This window comes from Chrysemys picta, chromosome 25 (assembly GCF_011386835.1).
Source record: "Chrysemys picta bellii isolate R12L10 chromosome 25, ASM1138683v2, whole genome shotgun sequence".
Classification (NCBI taxonomy): Eukaryota; Metazoa; Chordata; order Testudines; family Emydidae; genus Chrysemys; species Chrysemys picta.
This window is the reverse complement of record NC_088815.1, coordinates 14,619,865-14,644,777: the sequence shown is the minus strand read 5'-3', so window position 1 is coordinate 14,644,777 and position 24,913 is coordinate 14,619,865. Positions and strand designations below refer to the sequence as shown.

Sequence of the window (24,913 nt, the reverse complement as noted above, 5' to 3'; positions counted from 1 at the left end):
CTCTGCCCTTGAATGCACTAGAATTAAATGTGAAGGGTTATCACGACAGCTGTTGTAAATTCCACCCATGATTACCCTTGGGGGCCCCATCTGGAAGGAACGCAGTTGCTGGGGGAAGCCCAAAGCGTTTCCAGGTCCCCTGATTTCATCCTAGTGCTGCTAATTCCAAGCGGTCGGAACTCATGAGTCAGGTTCCAAAAAATCATGAGATTGGTGCATCGGTGCCTTCCGAGCGTGAGCCCCTCCCTCAGTGCCATGTACCAGGGCCAAGTGGAAATTCCCAGGGGAGCTACCCCTGGTGATTATAGTATGGGCGTGGGTGGTGGGTTCTGCCCATCATGCCTGCCCCTTTCCACAAGGTAGCTCCATCACTGTGGGAGAAGTTTTATGGGCAGTGAGCCTCACCCCCCTCTTACCTATCGCTGCCCTCTTGTGTGGGGAGACTTAGTGACTCCCCTTTGCACTGAGGCAGGAGAGGGGCAGCTGGCATCACTGGCCAGTGCTGGTGGCTGTCACCAGCAGTGTACAGAGAGGCAAGTAGACACCAGTGCTCCACACGATCTTGCTTGTTTGACGGCACTTTACGCTGCTGTGACCTGGCTGGCCTGACAAGGTCAAGACTCTTTCAGTCTAAGGAGAGGAGCTGATATGTCTTACCTCAAAGTGGCTCTCAATGGCAGACATACGCCCAGGGACACCATAGGTCACCCTCTGTATATGCACTAAGCAATTCTGTGTGGCCCCGGCCTCTAGGGAGCATTGCATTGTGATCCTGCACCTTGTACAGAGTGCGCCAAACTCTCTGAGCCTCATAAAGGATTTCTTTGGCCTGTGTCTTTTGGTCAGTTGGCTGTTCATACGATCCACTGGTGAGAATCCGGCCCAGATGGTGTCTTTAGAGAGGGGGAAATTGCTCACGAGTAGTTCTGTTTCTCTGGAGATATTGTCTGGCAGGATTCTCATCCCACCCAGCATTCCCCTCCCCCCATTTGGATTTTCTTTGAGGAGGGGGTGATGTGTGTGGGGGTCACAGTCTGACTCTAGGCAATCACGTACTAGGTACTCAAGGCCCATTCCTGATCTGCAGTGCTAGTCACTAGAGAGAGAAAGGTGGAATGAGATGCCTGCATGTCTCACACTGGAGACACGAGACCCAGCAGTGAGAATCCGGTGAGACGATCCAAAAAACAGAATGACAGAGGAGTAATTTGCCATTACTCATCTTCATTCAATAGGTACATAAACCTCTGAGATCCCAGGACAGAAAGAAGGGCAACACACCATTATTCCGATTCCCCAGAAAGAACACACATGGATTATGATGTGGGGGAGAGGAGAGATTTTCACTGGAGATTTTAATTAGCAATTAGTAAAGAGATTTTTAACTCAAATGTAGTTTCAGTGCTAACATACAGCTGCAAGAGCAGAAGATCTACCAAAATGTTAGCCACCTTTGAAAATAAGTGCCTATGGAATATCCTGGGCACTGGATGGAAAGATTTCATCAGCAACAAAGAGATCCAAGAAATCACCAACCAGCAGCTCACCTCCACTAGAATCAGAAGGAAGCGCTGGACACATGGAGGGCATGTACACTGGAGACCAATGCAGACTCCCACAGGAAGCTGTTCACCAACTGGGGTGAGGAAAGGAGGGCGCCCAAAAGAAAGCTTAAGAAGACCCCTTAGCAGGGAGGGCGGGACAGTTCTTAACACCGCAGAGCAGCTGGAAGCAGCCGCAAATGGCAGGGAGTGGGACTAGTTTCCACCCTGTGCAGGATGCAATAATAATAAACGAGATCTGGAATCCAGGCACCTTGGCATCTAAAGTAGTACCACACCCGCCTTGTCTCCTACCCAGGCCGCCCTCCCATGCTAGCTCAAGGCCTGGCTTCCTCCAGCACCTGGCGCAATGGGAGCCAACAACTGGCACCTCTGGGCAAGGGTGTGTTACAAACAGCAATAACCCAGGTGACAGATTCTGGGTTTGCATCACTCTGGTTTGAGCTCTCCAGGCCGTTTGCACAGACCGCACCAGTTCAAGCATTAATAAGGGTCCATCATCAGTCCAGCTTTGGTCCTATCTGCACCCCCAGAGAGTCCACAGACCTACCCTGCAATAAGGGGGAAGGCGAGTCTCCGTATAAACTCCCCCCCCACACACACACCCTTGGCATCTGTGCATCTCCAGCCGGACGGGGTTACCCCTTGCTGCGGGGCCGCGTAACCAGGTCCGAAAGAGAGGGACTGTCCCTTTAAAGCCAGGCTGTGTGCGAAGCCCGTCCCACCGCGGGTCAGCTGATAGGGGCTCCAAGCCGGTGCAGAGCAGCCTTCTCTCCACGCCCCCCAGCCCCCAGCTTTGCAATGCACGCGCCCCACTCAGAGCTGCTCCCCCCACTGCAGCCCCATCGGAACTCTTAAAGGGCCAGGCGGGCTCCGGCTCTGCACCAGCAGCCACTGCTGCGGGGCTCAGGTGCATTGTGGGACAACAAAGTTACTTTCAGTTCGGAGTGAGGAAGGGGTGGGGGGCAGCTGGCCTCGCCGGGTGCAAGGATGCGGTGGGTGCAAGGATGCGGTGGGTGCCCCCAGCCGCGGGGGCAGCGCGGGGCTCTGCCTGGCCAGAGGGGCGGGTAGACAGGGCAGCAGGTGGGGAAAGGTCGCTGGGGAGCGGATGCAAAGAGAGAAGTTGGTGCAGCTCGCCAGGCAGTGGCTTGGGGGGGGGGGGGGAGGGAGGGCGATGCCCACGTTGCTCACGTTGCTCATGCTGCCTTCAGCCCCGCTAGGCCCTGCCTTGCCCCCTTGCAGTGGGATGTGCCAACAGGTGCCCACATGCCCAAGGGGACCATACCCATTAGCGGAGTCTTTGCCCTCTGGCAGCTGGATTGGCTGCGTGACCAGGCTTTGCGAGTTACTGCAATGGGCGGGGAGGGGGGAGAGTCTGGAGCCAACAGCTCCCCATGAACCCAGCCAGCAAGAGAGGCACGGAGCCAATCTGGGCTGGGAGTCGCCTCCCCAGGGCTGGGACCCTCTGACTGGTGTCCTCTGTACGCCTGATGTGGGCCTAAGATGCAGGCGGGGGCTGGCCCAGGAGAGGGGTTAGGATTGGGGTCCAGGCTTTGCACAACTTGGGTGCTTCGCTAGCGTAGTGCCGTTAAACTCAACTGTTACCACTGGAAGGTTTTTCCTTCCCTTGGTGATGTCTTGGGTTGACCTAGAAGCATTTCTACAGGGGCTTGGGGAAACTAACGTCAACTCTTCAGTGCAAGAGGCCAAAGTGTGTCTGATGGTTGGAGCTGGAAATCCCGAGAGTCCGATTTTTGGGTACTGACTCCTTGGACTTGGGAGCCCCAGGTTCAATTCCTAGTTCTGTCAAAGACTTCCTGCGTGGCATTGGGCAAGTCGCTTAGCTTCTCCGTGCCTCAATTTCCCCATCTGTATAAGGGGATGACTTGCATGTCTTTTCAGCATGGGGGGGGGAAAGAAAGTGCATTTAAAGATAGTGAGGTGCTCACATACTGTAGTAATGGGAGCCATATAAGTTATCTTAGAGAGTAACTAGAGAGCCAGGGTGGGTGAGGCCATATCTTTAATTGGACCAACTATAATATAAGATATGGCCTCCTCCACCTTGTCTCTATATCCTGGGAGCCACACAGCTACTACTACACATAGATCTTAATCAGCGTAATAGGACTTCACAAATGAACTCTGAGTTTCTGATCGACACTGACTTGCTCAAACCTCAGTGCCGAGAGCAAGTGATTTGGCAAGGAGAAGTGCACCAGCGGGTGTGCAGACACAAGTCTCTGATTTATCCCAACCCTAATCCCATTTAAACCAGTGCCAGAACTCCTCTAGATTTCAGTTGGCTCCAAATTATGCCCACAGACAGGCTCTGCAGAACAGATCCACTTTTAATCATAATTGCAGCATATACCCTCCAATCCCCAGCTGTGCTCCTGCCTTCTTTAATAAGTTATTAGTTCCACGGGGAGTTTCACTCTGGTCAAGCTCTTTGGAAGCCCATTCCGTGGTAGGAGTGTCCATACGTAGGTCTACGTCCATCTCTGTAAAAGGTATTTTGTCTGTTACACAAGGAAATATTAAGGACGGGAAAGTAACAGCAGCTGTATCCGGGGACGGCGAAAAAACAGTCACCAACCCCTCTGCGGAGGGCTCTGTAATCAGCAGAAGCACCACTAAGCGCCTGAAGGAGCGTAACGCTGAACGATGGAAGATATCCCACCAGGAGATCTGGACAAGGCTGCTGGTGGGGATCAGAACAGCTCAGCGACAGTGCGTCTGCATTTGTATCCAGGCATGCAGGACGATGCCAATCCAGATCTTGACCAAGGCCTTGCTGCGCAAACCGGTGAGTTGCTTGGGGTTGATGGGGTGGGGAATGGCTGGGAGGAATGGATCCAGAAACTGGTAGTCACTGGGCACCATGAGTGGGAGATAAACCCAGCAGCAGAGGAAAATCCCTCGCTGTGATCTTAGGAGAGAAGAAGAGGGAGTGCAGGAAGCGTTGTCTGGAATGGCTGATTATCTCCATGCCACTTTATTAACCCGTCCCTTTACATACTTCCTGGGCTTATAAAGTCCACCCCAGGGGGACTCTGGCCAGCCGCTGTGAACTAAACCCACTTCTATCATTCAAATAACTGAGGAACAAATGGATAGTAAGTGGTGCTTTCGTACAAGCAGTGCACGAATAGCACCCAAAGGACCCTCAGCCTCTGGGACAGCTGTTCCACAATGGTACGAGTGAGAAGCAGCAGCAAAGTTTACTGTGGCTGGAGCAGGAGCGTGGGGGTCAGGCCATGTGGGTTGTGTTATTAGAGGACTGAACATAGGACTGGGAACTCGAAGCTCCTGAATTCTAACCCTAGCTCTATGCAGCCTTGATCAAGTCACTCAGGTCAAAGATAGCAAAAGTGGTCACAGATTTGTGAATGTCACAGTTTGTGGGTGTCCTGTTTGAGACCCCACAGGCCTGGCATTTACCGCTACTGCACGCTGCAGCCTTCATCGACTTCTAATGGAGTGACACTGGCCCTGGTATCTCAAGTTGGGCATCCAAAAGTCGACAGCTACTTTTGAAGATTTGGGCCTTAAACTCCAGTCTGGTTCCTCTCGGTAAAACAGGGAGGAAGATTTATTTATTCCCTAAGGGTTAGCTAGTAATCGTATAGCGCTTGGAAGATGGGTGCTGTGTAACCTTGTTCGTTGCATTATGGTATATAGCATCAGTCCCTTTTTGGGAAACATCACTAGCCCAGATTCTGTCTTCAGCGAGAAACAACTCACCTTCTCAACCAGTGTTTAACTTTTTTTTTTTTTTTTTTTTTAAAAACAAAGCAGGTGCTTCCCTGAATCACTCGACCACCGTGACAGACAGACAGAGAGGCAACGAGGTCTCTGCCCTTCCAGCAACCCTCGACAGTGAGTATCGCAGGGCTGCAAGATCACATTCTCAGAGGCACAACTTCTGCTGTGAAATGCTCATGGGAAAGGCTGTGATCCAAGACTTCGGAGTCTTGGCATTTCTTTGGTGTTCAGCAAATATCTGTGAATCCCACTAACAAAGTGTGAGTCTTGTCCCCCTCTAGGGGCAGGGCCACATAGAAGATAATAGCTTCTACTGCTGCCAGTTACTCCATTAGTTCACATAGTAGAGGACTGTGCTGTGAATCCAAAGATCATGGATTTTTGGGGTGTTTTTTTTTTTTTAAATTTTTCCACGTTTTCCTTTTTTAAAGACCTTAGGAAATTGCATTAAAATATGGTAAATAAACATTCAGGTTAGAAAGTCAAGCTTTCAGAAGTTAGGAAATGCCAGAATTAAGATTGCCTGTGCAACCTAACTTGGCCCGCCGTGTGCGTGTGCATTAGGACACAGTATTTAATGACGTGAGCACATGCTATTTTTAACACCGAAACCTGCCTCATGCAGTGCTCAGGATGGGTGGTGCTATACGAATGAGCAGCTATTCGATATTCTGTTTTCTTCTCACTGTTCGGTGTCTGGCCCCAGGCCTTATTTACTGCGCACTATTCAAACCCTGCTCCGACTACAGAATTATAATTTCCTCGTGAGCTTTTCTGCAATACGCTCCACTATGGCCTCGGAGTGTTTTACAGACATAACACTCCTGTGCACTGAGGGGATTATTGTTACCATAGTACAGGTGGGGAACTGAAGCACAGAGAGACTAGGATCAGAAGTGTCCAATAATTGTGGGTGCCCAATCGGAAAGGGCGAGGGCTGATTTGTCAGAGGCCTTAGCCTTAAAGAACATTTCAGACGTTCAAAGAACAGCTCCCATTGACTTCAGCTCTTCTGTATGTCAGACCCCAGGGGGTCAGAGTGGGCCCCTAGAAAACGAGGCATGCGCAATTAGTGGCCACCCGCGTAAAGTCTGATGTAAGTGACTTGCCCAGCATCACACAGGAACTCTGTGGCAGAAGCAGGGGTAGAATCCAGTTCTCCAGGGCTGCATTCGACCACCTTAACCATGAGACCCTGCGTGCTCTTCCTGCAGTCCCCTGCCTCCGTTGCTGCACACCTGCCAGCTTCTACAACAAATGAGACAGGGGCCTTACAGACAGCAGCCTCCTCTGCACAACCCGAGTACATCCAGCCTGTGCAGTGAATAAGGCAGGGGTCCTGTGGAAAAAATGCCCCGGTTTCACAGCTGTTTGCGAACAGCAAAGGAACGTTGAGAGTCAGGGAACTTCCACAATGGTCTAGGACTCCTGCTTTGGCATAGATACACGCTTTACTGTGGCTGAACGTCCGGGCTGTCCCCTGGTGTCATCTGTAAAGTCAGAATGGCTGAGACCTTCCTGGGTGGTAACAAACTGCGAGCCCCACGGACGATTGACCCTGGCGATATTCCGAACACAGAGTCGTCAGCGACGCTTGTAGCTGCTCCCCTCGCTTCACGCTGACTCGGCCGTTCTAGGCTTCATGGTGACCGTCCCAGAATCCTGCGGGATAGACTTCTGTGTTGGTAGAACCTCCCCCAGGTGGAACTACCCCGGTTCTGCTCTGCAACATGTCACCACTTCAACTCTTTTTTTTTTTTTTAAACGAGGCAGGTACGTCCCTGAAGCACTCGACCACCCTGACAAACAGACAGAGAGGCAACGAGGTCTCTGCCCTCCCAGCAACCCTCGACAGTGAGTATCGCAGGGCTGCAAGATCACATGCTCAGAGGTGCCGCTTGCGCTGGGAAAGACACTTGTGTGCTAGGGCCAGTGTCCCTCAACCTTTTCGATACCAGGCACCAGCTTGCTGCCTTCCTAAACTGTGTCAGGGAGATCTCCGGGACCGGTCATTGAGACACACGGCACTGGGGGGGGCTTCGAGTTTTTCAGCCAGGGAGAGCAGCTTTTGCAGCTAAGACACCAGTAGATGTTCACTCTTCCTCCTTTTCTCCTGCCAGTCACATGGGGCACTCCCGATGTTTCTGCAATGGGGTGCTAATCAGGGCATCCAGCAGAACATTGTCCTTGTATCTCTCTCTTACAGTAAAATTGTTCCCAGAGCATTTTTACTCCATTCCCTTTGTTTTAATGATATGTCGGCGCTCCTCTCCCGCACTAGTTAACAAATAGCAGGGTAGTTTTAACACAACTAGCCTGGTAAGTGATGGTAGGAAAAAAGTGTAATTTCCCCATGTTTTTATAGCTCCCCAGTTGCTGTGAACTTTGTTGTAAATCTTTCAAACAAGATCAGGTCGGATATTTGATTGTATTTGTGTTGTTTGTATTTGCCTCGTATTAATGGGACGCTCAGCTAGTTAAAGATTAGGTTGAACAGATACATTTTTTAAAAACAAAATGTTTATCAAACCAAAATGTCAATGTAGCAATGTTTGTATGAAACAAAAAAACAAAAATCCGGGATTGTTTTTGTTTAGATGTGAACATCCCTGCAGCTCCTGCACCCCAAACATTGCAGGGCAGTGCTAGTGCAGAGGAACTTGAACGCAAAACTAGCTAAAGACAGTCAGTTTGTGGCTAATTGTGCAAATGGATGCCAAGTGGCAGCACTGGTGGTGAAAGGCAAGGCCTCCGTCCGGCAGACATTTAAACACGGGTCTAACTAATATGCATGAAGAGTTGCAGTGACTCAATGCAGTAGGAAGTCCTCCAATGGGTTAGAATCATAGGATATCAGGGTTGGAAGGGACCTCAGGAGGTCATCTAGTCCAATCCCCTGACAGATTTTTGCCCCAGATCCCCTAAGTGGCCCCCTCAAGGATTGAACTCACAACCCTGGGTTTAGCAGGCCAATGCTCAACACTGAGCTCCCCTCCCCCGCATCTCAGAATTATTTTTGGTGTGATGGCTGGGAGTAGAGCTATTAATAGGTAAGAGGTTTTTGTTTGTTTGTTTTGTTTTAACACAGATGTGATCTTTATCCCAATAACGTTTCTTATTTTATCCCGTTTCAGTGAGAGGAAGTTTTCTGAGCAGGATTAGTGAGGAGAAAGAAACCCCAACTCCTAATTCACCCATTTTGGCTCAGTTGATTCTACCCCACGCTCCCACCAGAGCACAGAATGTGAAGCCATAATGCAGCTGCTTGCTTAGGCCAGCCCTGATCTTGCATAGGCTGTACACGTACTTACCTGTATCTCCAGACAGCAAATACGAAAAGATGTAATTCTAACGTTTTGTTTCTTTTCCAACACCAGCTTTGTCCATCCACCAGTTGGCTGCTCAGGGTGAACTCAGTCAGCTGAAAGAGTATCTCCGAAAAGGTGCGTGCATCAAACTTCAAGTCTGTCTCTCCGTCTCCTTCCCCCATTTTATCCTGGTTTTTAGGGACAATTTAAGTTTTTGATGTAGAACTTTAATGGCTGCACAGAGTCCTAAGCACGTACCTAGCTGGTCCCCTCCGTTGCTTCAAGAGGCACAAACCCCAGGTGCCATCGCAGAAGGTTTTCCCCAAGCGGGGCTAGTTCTAACTGGAAGCCAAGCCCAGTTCACACAACCCCAGACTCCTCTGGTTGGAGTACCAGCGGGGTAGTATTCTTCTTCCCCACTGATAACGGCCAACCTCTGTCTCACAAGCAGTCAGTAGATCGCCTGCCTCTATGCAAGGCGAAGGGGAGGCTGAGATTAACCCCTTCTTCCCCAGGGATCAGGTCGTGCTCCCACACTTCGTAGCACCAAATTCTTCTCTAAAATTCATTTTGTATTTCCCTCCATTATCTTCTTGATTTGTTTTCCTTCCCCTATATCCCTCCTGGAGCCTTGTTGTTCCCTTCCTCCCTGAGGCCAGGCTCTGAGCCAGTGTTCCAGGCCCAAGAGAGCAACACACAGAGTGGTACAGGAGCAAACTGGGAAGTGCCTCTCTCTTCGGGAGCACTGAATTGTTTTAAGGACACACATGCTCCCCTGGGAGCAGTGGGGGACAGGTGACATGCGGCCTGAGCATAGGAGTGGTAGCCAGGAACCCCTCTGACCTCTTCTCCTGCTCTGTGACCTTGGGCAAGTCACGCCACCAGTCCATGCCTCGGTTTCCCCATGTGCAAAATGCAGCTAATGCTACTGAACCAGGGGGTGGAGAGGAATATTCTTATGACTGCAAAGCCCTCTGAAGGCTGAGTTCTTGTAACCACGGGAGCAAATGGTGGATGGTCCGTATGTACAAGGCTCTTTTTTCTTGTCTGCTCAGGGGAGAACTTGGTGAACAAGCCCGACGAGAGAGGCTTCACTCCTCTGATCTGGGCCTCTGCCTTCGGGGAGATTGAAACAGTCCGTCATCTGCTCGACTGGGTAAGAGCCCAGCGCCAGCCTGGGTGTTTATATTAGCTGGCGGTTGGGCGAAGATGCCCCTCTGGATTTCTCCCAAAATTGAGTGCCCTGCGCGGACCTCTCCTGGCCACACAGCACAGAGCGTAGCTGTGCCTGGCAAGCGCTCAGCTTAGTCAGCCATGTTTTGATGGAACAAAGCAAAGCGCTTTCCCTTGGTCTCCCCCAGCCCCTCTGGGATGAAGGGGCCACCTCTGTTGGACTTAACCCTGGAAATCGGGTCACAAAACTTGCTCCTACACTTTGAGCACCCCTCTCTCTTCCCCGCCGCCCCTTCCCATTGCGCTAGTTACGGTATCAATCTGACAGCAAGATCATTGTCGCTGAAAAGTCTCTGCCGACCCCAGGGCAATTCGGATTTCCATCCAGCCAATCGCCATCTCAGGTCTTCACAGAAGGGTGGTTTTACTGATGGATTTATCAGCTGGTTTTTTTCCAGGGGAACAAAACAGATAGAAAAACACTTTTGCAAGGTTAATGTACCATCAATTATCAGACAGTTCTGATCAAGCCATCTGTAGGCTAAGTCAGGAGCTTAAAGAGCCTTATCTTGCGACTCGCAATAGCTGTTTGTAATTAAAGATCTGCATATTGGTAATTTGAGATCCGCCTTATCGCTGGGCTGCATAATCCACCCGTATTTTTACTCCGTGCTGCATTGTCCTCGGGCTGCTCCCTCGTTTGACTGGGGCCTTTAGAAATAGGTCAGTTACAGTCCTGAAGCAGTGGAGGGTTTATTGTTAGCTTCTGGACAAAGCAAAATTCCTTGCTGCGTGGGGTGTTTAATCCAGGGGGAAGCTGCTACCCCAGAGGGTTCAGAGAAGAGCCACGAGAATGATTAAAGGGTTCGAAAACCTGCCTGATAGTGATAGACTCCAGGAGCTCAATGTATTTATTTTAACAAAAAGAAGGTTAAGAAGTGACTTGATCACAGTCTAAGTATCTACCCAGGAAACAAATACAGTAAAAGCTGTTTTATCCGGCATGTTGGGGGAATAGGGGGTGCTGGTAAGGGAAAAGTGCTGGTTAACTAAGAGAGAGGGGTTTGGGTGCAGGGCAGGAGATTGGGGCATGGGAGGAGGTGTGGGACGGGGCTTGAGGTACCGGATCCGAGGGGCACTCACCTTGGGCGGCTCCCCACAAGCAGTGACCTGGCCCGGCTGCTCCTAGGTGGAGGTGCGACAGGCAGGTCTGCGCGCTGCCTCCACCCACAGGCGCTGTCCTCGCAGCTCCCATTGGCTGCGGTTCCTGGCCAATGGGAGCTGCCGAGCCAGCACCTGGGGCAGAGCAGGGGCAGACCAGCCTGCCGCGCCTCCGCCTAAGAGCAGCCGGGACAGGTCACTGCTTGCGGGGAGCCGCCCAAGCTGAGCGCCCCACAGATCTAGCACCCCCACCCCACACCCCCTCCTGCACTCTGAACCCCTCGTGGCCGTTCCTCCGCTTAGGAGCAGCCGGGACAGGTCACTGCTTGCGGGGAGCCGCCCAAGGTGAGCACCCCACAGATCTAGCACCCCCATCCCGCACCCCCTCCTGCACTCTGAACCCCTCGTGGCCGTTCCTCCGCCTAGGAGCAGCCGGGACAGGTCACTGCTTGCGGGGAGCCGCCCAAGGTGAGCACCCCACAGATCTAGCACCCCCTCCTGCACTCTGAACCCCTCGTGGCCATTCCTCTGCTTAGGAGCAGCCGGGACAGGTCACTGCTTCCGGGGAGCCATGTGGACCCAGGTAGGGAGCCTGCCAGCTCTGCGCCAAGCGGGACTATAAACCAGACTTTCTATGGAGATTAGAAATGCCGGTTTCTAGAGCTTTCTGGGTGGCACAGGGCCGGATAACACCGCTTTGACTGTATTTCATAATGGGCTCTTTCATCGCGCAGAGAAAGGTCGAACACCAATCAGTGGCTGGAAGTAGAAGCTAGCTAAATTCAGACTGGAAATCAGGCGTACATTTTTGACAGGGAGGGTAATTAACCATGGGAACAACTTCCTGAGGTCGTGATGGATTCTCTGTCACTGACACGTTTTCAGTCAAGACTGGATGCTTTTCTAAAAGATCTGCCCTCGGAATTATTTTGGAGACGTTCTCCGCCCCATGCTGACCAGGAGCTCAGACTAGGTGATCACGGTAGTCCCTTTGGGACTCGGAATTTATAAACCTACGAATGACCTATACTGTAGGGGGAAGGGCTCGGTAGCTGCGCGGGGCTTTTCCAATATCCAGTTTCTTTAAGGGGGGGTGGGAAGCCCTCGTCGTCTCTGCCCCACAGAAAAGACTCGGCATGCTGGAAAGCAACGGCCAGACCGTTCAGTCCGATCTCAGAGTTCGGACAACACCTCTGTGAGTTGGAGCCGCTCAGGTGAGCGGATAAGCCTGGGCATGCACGTGCCAGCCAAGTGGCACGTCACGCAGCGGTAACCGTGAGCGAACAGAGCCTTGGCCATCCCGGTGCACTTGTGTGTGACCTGTTTTCTTCTGCATTGCTGGTTTCCCCCTTGTCCTGTCCCCAGGGTGCGGACCCCCACGTACTGGCCAAGGAGCGGGAGAGCGCGTTGTCGCTGGCCAGCACCGGAGGATACACTGATATAGTGACCATGCTGCTGGAAAGAGACGTCGATATCAATATATACGACTGGGTAAATGCACTGGTGCTTACTGCCAATGTCACTCCCTGCAACAGCCATCCTGGGCTTTTGCTGTTGCTAAAAGTGGTCTTTAAAAAATAGCCTGCTTATGACTGGGGTTAAAGAAATTAATTTTAAAAAGAAACACTGATGCCAAGCGGGGGAGAAATTCATTGCCCCCCCCCCATCAAGCCCGTTGGTCTGTTTTCAGTTAAGATTCCACATAGGGCCAGCAGTGTCTTGAATGCCCCCTTCAGGGACCAGCCAAAATTGTTTGCCTGATGGAGATCTTTAGTGAACTGCCCATCCTGGGGAACTTAGGAGACTTTAAAGTGGCCCCTTCAGAGAGGCCATTGCTCATTCTCTGGGGTGGTTTACAAACTACAAGCCAATGCATTTAGAAATAAAATGACTTTGAAAGTAAACTTCTAACCCACCCAAAGCTCCCGAGAATGCAGAGCCTTGAAAAATCAAAACCAAAGCTCCAGCCAGCCCAGAGAGACACAGCCACGAGCCGTGGCCCAAGAGCAGGCCTGGTGGGCCTCTGAGATCTCACCCTCTCAGAGAGAGCTCCAGCCAGCCCAGAGAGACACAGCCACGAGCCGTGGCCCAAGAGCAGGCCTGGTGGGCCTCTGAGATCTCACCCTCTCAGAGGGAGCTCCAGCCAGCCCAGAGAGACACAGCCACGAGCCGTGGCCCAAGGGCAGGCCTGGTGGGCCTCTGAGATCTCACCCTCTCAGCCTGAAGAGCAGCAGAATCGAGTCCTTCATTTACACCGTTCTTCCGTTGCGACTCGCTCGGGGCGCTGCTATAGCGGGTGGGCGGCGGGAGCCGGGTGGCCCGCTGAGCTCACCCCACACCTGCTGACTCGGTTTAGCTGCCACACGACACCCTGTGAAACTTCTTTGAGTTCTGATGGTACCTGAGCGTTTGGCGGCCGGGTGGAATTCGAGGCGCACTCTCAGGGCTGCCGTCTCCTGTCTCCCTGCAGAACGGAGGCACCCCGTTGCTGTATGCCGTGCGTGGTAACCACGTGAAGTGTGTCGAGGCTTTACTAGGTAATGAGACAGACTTTCACGTGCTGTTTACTGCGAACGCTGCCTGGAAGCGCTGACGTGGGGAGAGGCATGAAGTTATTTGGGTATCAGAAGGGGACGTGCATCCCTCGACAAATAGTAGCATGGAACAGATGGGCCAAAGCCAGGGCTCCCGAGACCCAAAACTGCAGCGAGTTTCCAGCACTTGCACCTTTTGTTCTGGGTCTCTGCATGGAATGGCCCAGATAGGCAAAGCCTGGGTGTCACGCGCCAGGTCATTCAGCCCCAGCATGTCAACTCCGAGCATTTACAATGGTCCTTCTGCTGTTTCCCGGAGTGGTCGCCCAGCCCCAGCCGGGGAAGATCAAAGCACCCAGGCCGGCCCTAGAGCCCGCTGCTCAGTAAAGTGAGATGAGCTGTCTGTGTAGAGAGGGATCTGCCCTGAGCATGTGCTCCTGTCTGCTTTCAGCTCGCGGTGCTGATCTGACGACGGAAGCCGACTCCGGCTACACCCCCATGGATCTGGCCGTGGCGTTGGGACACAAGAAAGGCAAGTGTCCTGCCCTTCAGACTGTCTAGAATGGGGGGGTTGGACCCGAACCCTGCCCCACTCCAGTACGGTTCCTCAGTGCCGAGTGCCACCTGTGGCATTCCCTAATCTGCACGGACACGGGATCGTCCCACTTTCCTGCTTGCTGAATTTGGCCCAGAAAAATCAGATTCTCTAGAGAGGGCATGAACACGGCACAGCTCACACCCAGCTGCTCACAGGGGCCAAGCCAGGGAGGGGTTGGGTGCGGTACGTGGTCAGCCAAACAGAAACAAGTCTAAATTGCCAACTTCCAAGGGGATACTGGAAGCAGAACGACTAAGAAACCCCAGTGGTGGCTGCCACGTGGGGAGCGCATATAGGCTGGCCACACTCCAGCTGTGCCTGTTTGAAACTCTACGGGTGTCTCTTCTCTTTGTGCCCATTAGTTCAACAGGTTATTGAGAACCACATCCTCAAGCTGTTTCAGACCAAGAAACTGGAGTGACGCTGGCTCGTGCTCCCTGCTGAAAGAAGCAGGGCTTTGCTGTCTCCGTCAGCTCTCCGGATGCTGCATGGGAACACGGTGGCCAGACACGCTGTCTCTTTCCAAGGGCTGACACTCCTGCAGCAGATCTGTGCTGCCACCGCTGAGCGGGTGTGGAGGGAGCGTTAGAGGAGATCCCTGCTGGAGGAGGAGCTGTTTACTCTCCAAGCAGGTGGCAAAGGAGAAGCATCCCACACACAGCAAGACACGGAGTTGTCCAGGTAGCTGCATTTCTGCTGCGAACAAGACTGCAAGCCGCCTCCCTCTGCCCCCTCTGTGTGTGTATTAAATGGAGCCTAAAGCAGCCCTGCCTGAATGCAGTAGCCGCGGGGTGGGGGCTGCGCTGGGAACTGGGGCTGGCTCAGAGAAATGCTCTTTGGGATGCTGCCTGTTCTTCAGATGGGGTGAGGGTGAACCCTGCCGCCTTCGAACGGGATTGAAAGTCTGCCCTGCTGGGGCAACCCTCTTCCCCCGGCCCACGCCACGGCCATTGACCATGCTTGTTGCAATGGCTGAGGGAGGGTTCAGGTCAGCGCACAGCATGCTGAACGTACTGCAGCGAGCTCTGGGGGAAGCAGGTTAGGTGGGGAGACCGTCTGCTCGACAATTCCCTACCGCCCCGGGCTAAACTCTGTGAGCCGCTCTAACCAGAGCCCCCTTCGCCTGGCTATTCAGACCAGCCACGTAGGGCTTGAAAACGCCACCCTGCTGCACTTACCCTCGCTCCCAGTGCGGACAGAACAGGCAGCAGCGCTGGGAATCATGTCCCACAAGTAACCTCTTCAGTCTGGGGCTTCCCTCCACCATGGTCACACTCAGCAACTGTTATTCACGCAGGTTCCTCCCTGTCTTTGGAGGGGAGAAATGTGCTGCTTGGATCTTCGGCCCTTGCAGCATCAGCTGGAAGGCAGCTGATTAGTTACAGGTGGGGCTGCAAATCCCCTTAAAGGGCCAGTCCCCCCATGACACTCATTGAGGTTTATGCCCTTCACATGTTAGTAGATGGTTAGGTCACTCCCCCACCCCTCACCAAGGCTGCATGTGCTTCAAATCTCACCTCTTTAAAAGGCCAGTTACCCGCTCTAGTTCAACGGTGATTAAAACTAGGCATCCCTGAGCCGCTGTGCTGCCCTGGCCTGCAGCCCCGGTGAGCAAGCCACCATCTCGCCTTCCAGAACGGGCTGCTGGGTCGGACGGATGGGACCAACGCATGTGCTGGTGGACCCGCTAGGGTCAATCCTGTGGCCACCCCAAGCACGTTGCAGGGAGCGTTAGCAGCAGTTTCTGCCTGGCCCCCGCCGGGGACCATGGTGCATCTTTGCAGCATCGTTCAAAGCTGCTGCGTGGGCGGACTTCCTTCCCCCCTCCAGCTTCTTCACGGAAAAGCTCAACAAATGCCCCCAGCACCGACGCTCCTTTCCTGTTCATCACCTGCCACCCCCCCCCCGCTTCCACATTCCTATTTTAGCCTCCCCCATCAACCACCGCCCCTCTTGACTCTCCCCACCAGCTGTCTCCCTTTTTCCATTCGTCCCTTTCAGTGCTGGGGTCAGAGGTACCTCCCCTCTTTAGTTCTCTGTGCAGGCCCCCTGGGGCGCCCTCTGCAGACAGCGCCACACTGTCTCTGTCCGTCCAGTTAGCTCATCTCTGCGCACGGCTCTGTCCGCTCATCAACTGCATCCAGCCACCAATGTTAAAGTCCACATGGTCCAAGCGGAGCTCCCGCATTTTCTCCTTAAGTGCCCATTGCTGCGTGGAAATCTTCCCTAGCCCATCTGGCTTCTCCCAGGCCCAGAACCTGGGCATCATTGCACCAGCCCATGTCACAAGAGTGGCATGAGACTGTTTAAGGTGCTCTAGACGCATCGATAGGTAGCCATGGCCTGGTCCATGCCTGTGTGCAACGCCACCCTCTGCCAGCTGCAGGCGAAGCTGGGACTTCAGTTAGAAGAGAAACCAGCTGAATTCTATGCCAAGCCATTAGCTTTGAACGCAAAGAAACCTAACTTGTATTAGACTGGGGAGCTTCTGGCGCGTAACTAGCACCCTGCCTTGCTTAACCGAGGGACTACGGTGTTTGATTAACGATGGCGAAACCAAAACAGCCAGAAACCCGGCTATTCTACAAGACGGGGGCGGCTAGTTTATCGCTTTTCCTTTGAATGCTGAAGTTACACGACGATGCTTTCGGGAGAGCGTATTTAGAGAAATGGGATTGTCGCCTTAGTTAAAAAAGAAAGAACAGAAACGCAGAGCGCGCGGAGTGGAAAAGGGGGGCACAGGGGGATTGGTCTAAATGGGGTTAGATTAGAAATGAGCTCTAATGGAATCTGGCCTATGTGATGGGGGCTGGGCTCGGTACCAGAATCAGACCCCCCACCTCCCCTAAATCAACAGGGGAATCGTCTGCTCCTTACACTTCCAATCACTCGAGCACTTGACTGAACAGCTCAGACGCTGCGTGCAGAGGGCCGAGCTACCGCAGGCAGTCAGTAGCTCGTGCATTGCCCCCCTGCTGCCTGGGGATGGCAGGGTGCTTTGGGGCATGCAGCCTTGAGCCTTGGGCTCAGTGGGATTGTCTCCCCCATAAGTAAAAGGCCTGGAGCGAGTGGACTGTCGGCTGATTGTGGTTTTATGTAGGTGTTAATGATACTTTGGATAACTCGGGTCTTATCTCGCCCCCTGCAGAGGCGAAGGCAGCTAGCCCCATTCTCACAGCTGAGTGTTAGGGGCTTGAGGCAGCTCTGACGGTGCCATTAGTCCTACCTTGGAGGAAGCAGCCACATGATATTTCATAGTTCTCTCTCCTGTAGGAGCAGGATTATCCCCACTGTCTCTGAAAGCCCTCGAGTGCACGATCCCAGCTGTCCCCTGGCAACTACCACCCTCCCCAGCTGGGCCGAAGGCAATTTAAATCTGGTCAGTTTGCCGGAGCAGCTCAGGCCTCACCCTACCGGGAAAGGGCAGAGTGGAATTCTCCCGCCTGACAAGGGTCTGAAACTCACTAGGCTTCATGGGCTGCAGCCCTGAGAGCAGGAGCCCTGAAGAAGCAGGTGTTCCTGGGGGAACAGACACTTCCCAGCTCTTCAACACCACTTTCTGAGCAAAGCCCGGAGCTGCCACCTCTGTGACCCCACTGCATGGGCAGAGTGGGCCCGAGCTGGGGGCAAGGAGGCAGTTTCCAAATTCAGTATGTGATTCGTTTAATCTCTACAGACCCACTCGCTTGCCCCACATCCAGCGTGGGCCAGGAGGCGGGAAGCATTTATTCAGCCATTAAACATGAGCTTCACCGCGTGACGAGCCACTAGAATACGGCATGTTTGTCATGCACTGCTCTGCACTATGCGGACAGCCCATGAACGCCACGGTGCGCTTCCGGGGGCTTTAGATCCTGCTATGAGGCCGCAGCTGGGTGGGGAGGGGGCCAGGATCCCCGACTTGTTCTGTTAATGCCCACGGCTGTTTTCTGTCTGAGCGTTTCCTGGTTTACTTCCAAGTGCCTACATTTCAATTGCAGAACAAGTCTGGCATCTCTCCTCTCTCGTAAGAGGTGCTGTCTGCCAAGGCAAATATGCCAGTTCATGCCACCGGGCCCTATCAGACAGGGTGGGAAGGCAGAGTGCGGCTGATCAAACACCAGGGGAACAAACCCACTTGGGGTGATAGGCTGCTGTTCTGCCATTTCTGTCCCAGGTTAGAGCTTTTCCCCGAGGACGCTGAGGCGATACACGACGATTCTCCCGAAGAAATCCGTGCTGTTCTCAAAGGTGATTTTCAGTTTATCCAGCATTGTTTCTTCTGTCTTGAAGCTGTGGACGGAGCAGTAAAGGAAGAAACAAGGGCAGAGGGGTACATGACACACACACAACTTCCAATACAGCAAGAGAGTCACTCACCCAGCACAACCCAATCAATGCAGGTAGCGAGCTGGGGCACACGCTATATTCTCACCAAAACAGGGGTTCATCTCACACCCCCCAACTTCCCTGGTACCCTCCTGCAAACTGCACAGAGAGCAAGGATTCCATCCAGCACCTGCTCCAACAGATTTACGGCCACCTGCCTTTCGATATGCCCGGGTTACACAGACCCTGCCCTGCTGACGTTGTGCAGCATTGAAACAACTTATGCAGGGCTGCGGTGGATTCTCCATCACCGGCAGGTTTAATATCAAGCTGGTTTTGGTTTTCTAAAAGATCTGCTCGACTTCAAACTGGCATTAATTCAAGGAAGTCTTATGGCCTGTGCCACACTGGAGGTCAGACCAGGTGATCGCAGCGGTGCCTTCTGGGCGTATACTCTATGGAAGAGCCATTCTAACCTAGCCCGTGGGGGTCATGGATCAGCGTTCACACTGCACTCCACGTCAGTACCCAGCCCTAGCCGTGGACCAAATTTGGTGACGAATCCTGGTCACGTGCCACCTGCAGCACGTTGCGCATACGCTTAGCAGACCTAGCCCCCAGCGAGAATGGAAGGATATCTGCAGAGCATTGATGTCTTCAGGGTAGAAGTCTGATATCTTCACAAGTTCTTCACCTTTTCTGCCACCTAAAGAAGCAAGAGGAGAGGATGGAAATGTCTGCGCTGGTTGCAGGGTTAGATTAGCATTATCACTGGATCCACGCTGGGAACTGGACGTCCAACTGTCTTTGGCACTTTTGAAAAATCCCACCCCATGGCTTTAGTACAGGACTGGGGGTCAGGCCAAGAACTGGGTTTCATTCCTAGTTCTGACATTTAATCTCTACAGTGCTATCCGTCCAGGTACCTGTATAGCCCTCATTGTTCTGGCCTAGACAAACCACTTTCTCTCTCTGGGCTTCAGTTTTCCTGGTTATAAAATAGGATCAGTCCAGGCCCTGTGAATTCAAATTGGACCAAAGTTCTCCCACACCCCAGCCCTGGGGAAAGACATTCCACTACAGAGATTCACACTGAATTAAATACAATTGATACTGTAACATCTAGTTCAATGCAATCCTCTGCGTCTGGCTATCCTGCCAGGCATTGCACAAGGCCACCCATCGAGCTGCAGAAGTGAACGCGCTGGGCTGTGGATTTGCGAGCCAGTGTCTCGCAGGCTCTTTGGCAAGGTGCTTTCACATGAAAGGCACCGGAGAACTGCCAAGTGCTCTTCTGCATAGCTGAAAATAACGACAGTGCATCGGCCACAGATCTTGCTCTGGATTGGTTCTTGTCTCAGTTCATCTGGCCTGTCCGCAGCATCAGTAGAACGTCGTCTGAGCCCCAGTCTGCCTCTGTCCCGTCATTAGAGCCCTGCAATCGACAGGAACGAATGGCACAGAATGCCGCACGTTGTTCCCCTGCTGGGGAGGCTCTTTACCTTCCAGTGTGCACAGCTGGCTTGCAAATCCACCCTGGAACTGAATCTGGAACTGGGAAACCTTGACAGTCTGTGGAAATTCCAGCATCACCCACTGGGAGGAGCCCTACAGCCAGGAATGAAACGGGAGCGCAGGTTACAGTCAGCTTTCCACAGGGGCCACTCCGCCAGTTACACCCAGCGAGGGCGGATTCTGCAGGGAGCCCTGTAAAGCCCGTAAAGGTGGGAGTGAGCACCGGTGAAAGTGCCCCCTGCCGTGGTTAGCCAGGGCCAGCGCTGTGTAGCCGGAGCTAGGGCACAGCAGAGCACTGGGGCAGTGCACGGCGCCTGGCACATGGAGTACTGCGGAGCGATGGCACAGCGGCCGGGCACGGGGAGGCAAGCGTGGCACCCATTCTACACTCAGCAATAGCCCCCACGTGAGCTGGGCCGGTAGAGCCCGATTCCCTGATGGGACGTTTGCTCCAGGGGGTGGACGTGCCACCGTTCCATTTTCCATGCTTGCCCCGACGGAGCAAGCACTGGGGGCGTCCGTGCAGCTCACCTGGTCCGAGTTCCAGCAGGTCTCCTCGCTCCCGTCGAACATGTGCTTCTTCCCGAACTGCTTGGCGTCCCGGTTGAGCACGGAGCTCACTCTGCAGAGACAGAAACCAGAGTCGCGAGGGAACGGGGCTCTGACACCTAGTACAGAGCGCGCTCCACTGGTGTCTGCAGACACAAGGCCAGGCTTCTCGGGAGAGCGTCTCTAACAACGGCGCTGCACCAACGAGACCAGGCTGGGATGGAGCCGGGTGTTCGGGGCTGCGTGGTTGGCGCCTTTCCCAGAGTCTGAAGTCCCCCAGAGCAGGTGCAACACTGACAGCAGAACAAGCTGCCCCCGCCCCCCATCCCCCACAACACCGACCCTTCAGAGCCCCTCCGAGGGCGGGGAGGGGAGTTCAGGAGCTGACCCTGGTAACAAGCGGCTTCAGGAGCATTCACTGAGCAGGAACGAGGCTGAGAGCATCACACTTGTTCCACTCAGGGCAGCGGGGAGCCGCCAGGCGGTAACAACATGAGCCTCTCCCAGTCCTTTAGCTCCTTGGGGCTTCAGCCCGGTGTGTGGAGAGCCTAGCAGCTGCTGGCATTAACACACAAACCATACTCCGTGAGTGCTCTGACCCAGAACAGGTCCGGGGAAACCAACCCCCCCCCCCCCCCCCAAGAGCTCATTCTCTCAGGGGTGGCGGGATTTTACCCCACTGTGACTCATCCACCCAGGACAAGTTCACTACAGCCTGGAAAAATTCAGGCAGTGGGTTCTTCGGGGCGCAGGAAGGAAAACTCACCTGCTCACAGTCTCCCTGCAGATCAAGGGTGCCGTGGGCATGGCGCTGCTGGAAGTATTGCTCCTCTCCAGCCAGGGCAACCCCCAGCACACTCCACTGATGAGGTTCGGTGCCAAAGCACCCAGGTGCAGCCTGCGATGGAGGGGCACCTGGTAATGGGGCCGCAGCAGAGTTGCGGGGTTCAGAGGGGAAAGGGGATCCGTTCTCTGCGCTGCTCTGAAAGATTAACTTCACAGACCCTGGGTCCTGAAATGAGGGAAATGCTCCCCAGAATCAGTCGCAGAGACTCCAGGAGACAAGTAGCACAATGCACAGAGCAGCCTTAGCCAGCCAGCCGTGCCTTGGCTAGGGGGTCGGGAATGATGTGCAGTACCGTATGGGTCGCTGCAGATACTGCCACACCCTGGGTCAGTACCACGGCCCCAGTCCTGCAAAGGGCAGAACTGGAAGTCAGTGGGGCTGGAAGCAGTACAGGGGCCCACCTGCAGAGATTGGGGCCCCTGGGAGGCACTAGCCTAGATTCTATTTTGAGCCAAGCCACCATCTGCAACCTCCAAAGAGAAACAAGATTAAAACGTCCCCCGAACAAAACAGTTCATCACAGACTGCGTGAAAACAAGAGGAGGCAGAACAAAAACAAACAGAGGCGGAAAACCCGGCCCCTCTTGCAGTGTGTCCCCTCCAGAGCAAAGAGATCACCCCGAGAATGTTAACAATCCACGCACTATTTCCTCCAAGCAGAGAGCTGGAGTGCTTCCATCCCAGTGTTCATTTCACACAAAAACGGCTGGAAAGATCTTGCCCACACTCAACTCCTCCCACCCCCATGCTCACTCTCAGTTGGCACCTCCAGGCACCAATGTAATGTACACTAATAATGCCCCCCCCAATCCACTTTCAGGCTCAGACCCAAACTGGAAAATACAGCTCCTGGCGCAGTCATTCGGAAAGAGTCCCCAGGGGTTTGGCATCAAGGACTTGGGTTTTATTCTGCTGCCCAGCACCGCAGCCTCTGAGCCCTTCTACATAAAATCAATACAAAGCGTAAGGAGGGGGATTCTATCCAGGGAAGCAAGGACTCTGAAAAAGATCACAGGGTCATAGTGAATAATCAGCAGACCCTGGATTCCTGCCCTGACACGGTGGGTATAAGAGCGAATGCGATCCTGGGATACACAAACCGGGGAGCAGAGAGGTTATTTTGTCTCTGTATTTGGCGCTGGTGCAACCGCAGCTGGAATCCTGGGTCCAGTTCTGGTGCCCACAACTCACGAAGGAGTTGAAACATTGGAGAGGGCTCAGAGAAGAGTCACAGGAAAGATTAAAGGGTTCGAAAACCTGCCCTAGAGCAATAGAGTCCACTGGAGCTCAGTCTATTTAGCTTAACAGAGAGAAGGTGAAGGGGGGAACTTGGTCCCAGTGTGTCATTATCTACCTGGGGAACAAACATTTAATAACGGGCTCATCAGCCTAGCAGGGAAAGATCTAACACACGAACCCAGGGCTGGAAGTTGAAGCGAGATATGTCCCCACTACAGACCTTACAGCCGCACTGCTGCAGCTCTGTCGCTGTAAGGTCTCCCGTGGAGCCGCTCTCTGCCGGCAGGAGAGAGCTCTATTTAAACTAAACCACCCCCAAGGAGCAGCCGGAGCTCCGTCCACAGGAGAGCGTCTCCCACCCACATAGCGCCGTCCACACCGGTGCTTCTGTCGGTCAAATTTATGTGGGGGGGCGGGGGGAATGTTTTAGTCACACCCTGACCGACAAAAGTGCTAGTGTAGACATAGCTTCAGACTGAATCCGGTGCAGATTGATGGGGGGAGGGGGGAACTAACCAGTGGAATTTACCACGGGGGGGGGGCTGGATTCTCCATCACGGCCAATGCTTAAATCGCTCAGGATGTTTTCCTAGAGGAATTGCCTGGGGGAAGTTCGAGGGCCCCAGGAGGAGCTGACCCCAAAGGTCTCCTCTGGCTGTGCGCGCCCCGCCCAGGGTGTCCCCAAAGCCCGCTCCCAGCTCCACGGCTCAGCGCTGGGGGCCCCGTCCTGCCCCAGCAGCGCCCCCAGGAGAAGAGAAGGAAGCGCCCCGGACCCCCCGCGGACCTACCCCGGCTCCAAGCGCGCTGCGGGCTGCGCCCTCCCGTGCGCCCCGGGGAGATGGGCCGGCTGCCGGGGGGAGGCGCACGCCGGCCGGCCAAGGCGGAGCTGGGCTGCTCAGGAAGCCCTGAACTGCTTCCTGGGGCTGCCGGGGCCTCTTAAAGAGACACCGCCCCGTGTCAGGGCCGGGCTGCGCCGGTTCGGGTCCCTTCGGCCCCTCTGTCCCCGAACCCGGGTGGGGGGCTCCAACCCCGCCTTCCCGGTGACTCCCGGCGGTCACACAGCTAGTCTGGAGCCCCGACTCCTAGCCCCCGCCGGGGGTCCCAGTGCCCACTCCCCTGCACTGCCCTGGCAAAGCTAGCAAAGGAACCCAGGCGTCCTGGTTCGCAGTCCTCCTACCTCTGCCAGGGCCACGCTGTCAGAGGTGGGACTAGAACCCAAGAGTCCTAGCTCACCCCTCCCGCTTTAGGCATTAGACCACTCACAGCTCACCTAATACCGCTCTGTCCCCATCACAGCCTGAGCAAGCCTGGGACCTGGGCTTGCTTTGTAATGAAAGAGGTGCTGGGACAGTGGGACTCCTGTAATTTTTTTGCATTCATAACTGATGCAGCAAACCCAGAGGTGCCGGGGCCCTGAACCGCCAGGCCCAGAGGTGCCGGGCTCTGAACTGCCAGGCCCAGAGGTGCCGAGGCTCTGAACTGCCAAGCCCAGAGGTACTGGGGCTCTGAACCGCCAGGCCCAGCGGTGCCTGGCCTCAGGCCTGGCTGGCCCTGGCACAAATTAAGCCCTGCATGGGACCCTCAATGTCATACATGAATCCTCCAGCATCATTTTATTGCCTCCAGGATGCCCCTGTAAGAAAGCTATTAAAGGGCGTGTTGTCTAGGGGGTGGCAGAGAGGGGCTTGGTGCCAGGACGCCTGGGTTCTGTGCCTGCCTTTGGGATGGAGTGTGGACTGGTCTGCAGCAGTCCTGACTTCCCACTCCGGGCTTGAACCAGCCTGTGTCCCTGACTAAAATGGGGATAAATGCTGCTACCCTGGCATGCAGACGAAGGTGACAAGACCCTGCCAGATAGGGTGTGACGAACTGGGCCTGTTCTCACTGTGGTCTGTGAATGCTGACAGGGGAGTGTGCTGGGATAGTCTGCATTGGAGAATGGGATCTGCCCGGGGGCGCATTCCTGAGTGTGTAACATGAGAACCCAGGAAGGGGTTGAAGGCCAGGTGACTCCTGAGCCCGGGAAACTGAACAAAGGCTGTGGGAGGGGTGGCTGAAGGCAGAGTGCTGGAAGCGAGCTGGAGAGATGGCTGGGAGACAGAGATGGCTCTGACCCCCCCCGAAGGGGGGCGGGCTGGAATGCCCTGGGACCCCAAGCTGGACTTAACTGAGGGGGTCCTGTTGTCTGTGCCTGCAAGACCTGTCTTGGACTGTATTCCTGTCATCCAAATAAACCTTCTGCTTTACTGGCTGGCTGAGAGTCATGGTGAATCGCAGGAAGCCGGGGGTGCAGGGCCCTGAGTCCCCCAATACTCCGTGACAACTGGTGGCAGCGGTGGGATCTACTGCAC

The 24,913-nt window shown here is 54.2% G+C and overlaps 2 protein-coding genes across 13 annotated transcripts; one reads left to right on the top strand and one right to left on the bottom strand.

The window, feature by feature from the left end:
- Positions 1-2,262: 2,262 nt before the first annotated feature.
- On the top strand, positions 2,263-14,868 carry RFXANK (regulatory factor X associated ankyrin containing protein). Of its 10 annotated transcripts, none has more exons than XM_065578392.1 (11): positions 2,278-2,472; positions 3,229-3,320; positions 4,127-4,371; positions 5,361-5,444; positions 7,104-7,184; positions 8,708-8,773; positions 9,694-9,794; positions 12,338-12,463; positions 13,443-13,509; positions 13,958-14,038; positions 14,467-14,868. In XM_065578392.1, the coding sequence occupies exons 3-11, from the start codon at positions 4,230-4,232 to the stop codon at positions 14,523-14,525; spliced, it is 807 nt and encodes a 268-aa protein (XP_065434464.1). In that variant the 5' UTR covers positions 2,278-2,472; positions 3,229-3,320; positions 4,127-4,229; the 3' UTR covers positions 14,526-14,868. The 10 variants fall into 10 exon arrangements, with proteins under 10 accessions (XP_065434465.1, XP_065434459.1, XP_065434464.1 ...); XM_065578389.1 differs by lacking the exon at positions 2,278-2,472 and adding an exon at positions 2,507-2,557 and having other exon boundaries at positions 4,097-4,371; XM_065578393.1 differs by lacking the exon at positions 3,229-3,320 and having other exon boundaries at positions 2,263-2,472; positions 4,097-4,371; positions 5,364-5,444.
- A 2,882-nt stretch (positions 14,869-17,750) lies between these two features.
- On the bottom strand, positions 17,751-23,486 carry NR2C2AP (nuclear receptor 2C2 associated protein). Of its 3 annotated transcripts, none has more exons than XM_005278958.5 (6): positions 23,351-23,486; positions 21,243-21,488; positions 20,459-20,549; positions 19,915-20,020; positions 19,051-19,118; positions 17,751-18,378 (listed from the first exon to the last, which is right to left on the bottom strand). In XM_005278958.5, the coding sequence occupies exons 2-6, from the start codon at positions 21,281-21,283 to the stop codon at positions 18,262-18,264; spliced, it is 423 nt and encodes a 140-aa protein (XP_005279015.1). In that variant the 5' UTR covers positions 21,284-21,488; positions 23,351-23,486; the 3' UTR covers positions 17,751-18,261. The 3 variants fall into 3 exon arrangements, with proteins under 3 accessions (XP_005279015.1, XP_023963927.1, XP_042717917.1); XM_024108159.3 differs by having other exon boundaries at positions 21,243-21,458; positions 23,351-23,483; XM_042861983.2 differs by having other exon boundaries at positions 21,243-21,374; positions 23,351-23,482.
- Positions 23,487-24,913: the final 1,427 nt, after the last annotated feature.

What these genes read in the sequence shown, in the direction of transcription:
- RFXANK (XM_065578387.1), top strand. Translation starts at nt 4,230, where the DNA reads ATGGAAGATATCCCACCAGGAGATCTGGACAAGGCTGCTGGTGGGGAT. An exon ending in AGGCCTTGCTGCGCAAACCG is followed by an intron (nt 4,372 to 5,360) that starts GTGAGTTGCTTG and finishes TTAAAAACAAAG; the next exon opens with CAGGTGCTTCCCTGAATCAC. An exon ending in GGCGTTGGGACACAAGAAAG is followed by an intron (nt 14,039 to 14,466) that starts GCAAGTGTCCTG and finishes TGTGCCCATTAG; the next exon opens with TTCAACAGGTTATTGAGAAC.
- NR2C2AP (XM_005278958.5), bottom strand. Translation starts at nt 21,283, where the DNA reads ATGCCCACGGCACCCTTGATCTGCAGGGAGACTGTGAGCAG. An exon ending in CCTGCTGGAACTCGGACCAG is followed by an intron (nt 20,021 to 20,458) that starts GTGAGCTGCACG and finishes TCCTGGCTGTAG; the next exon opens with GGCTCCTCCCAGTGGGTGAT. An exon ending in CCAGCTGTGCACACTGGAAG is followed by an intron (nt 19,119 to 19,914) that starts GTAAAGAGCCTC and finishes TTGCTTCTTTAG; the next exon opens with GTGGCAGAAAAGGTGAAGAA.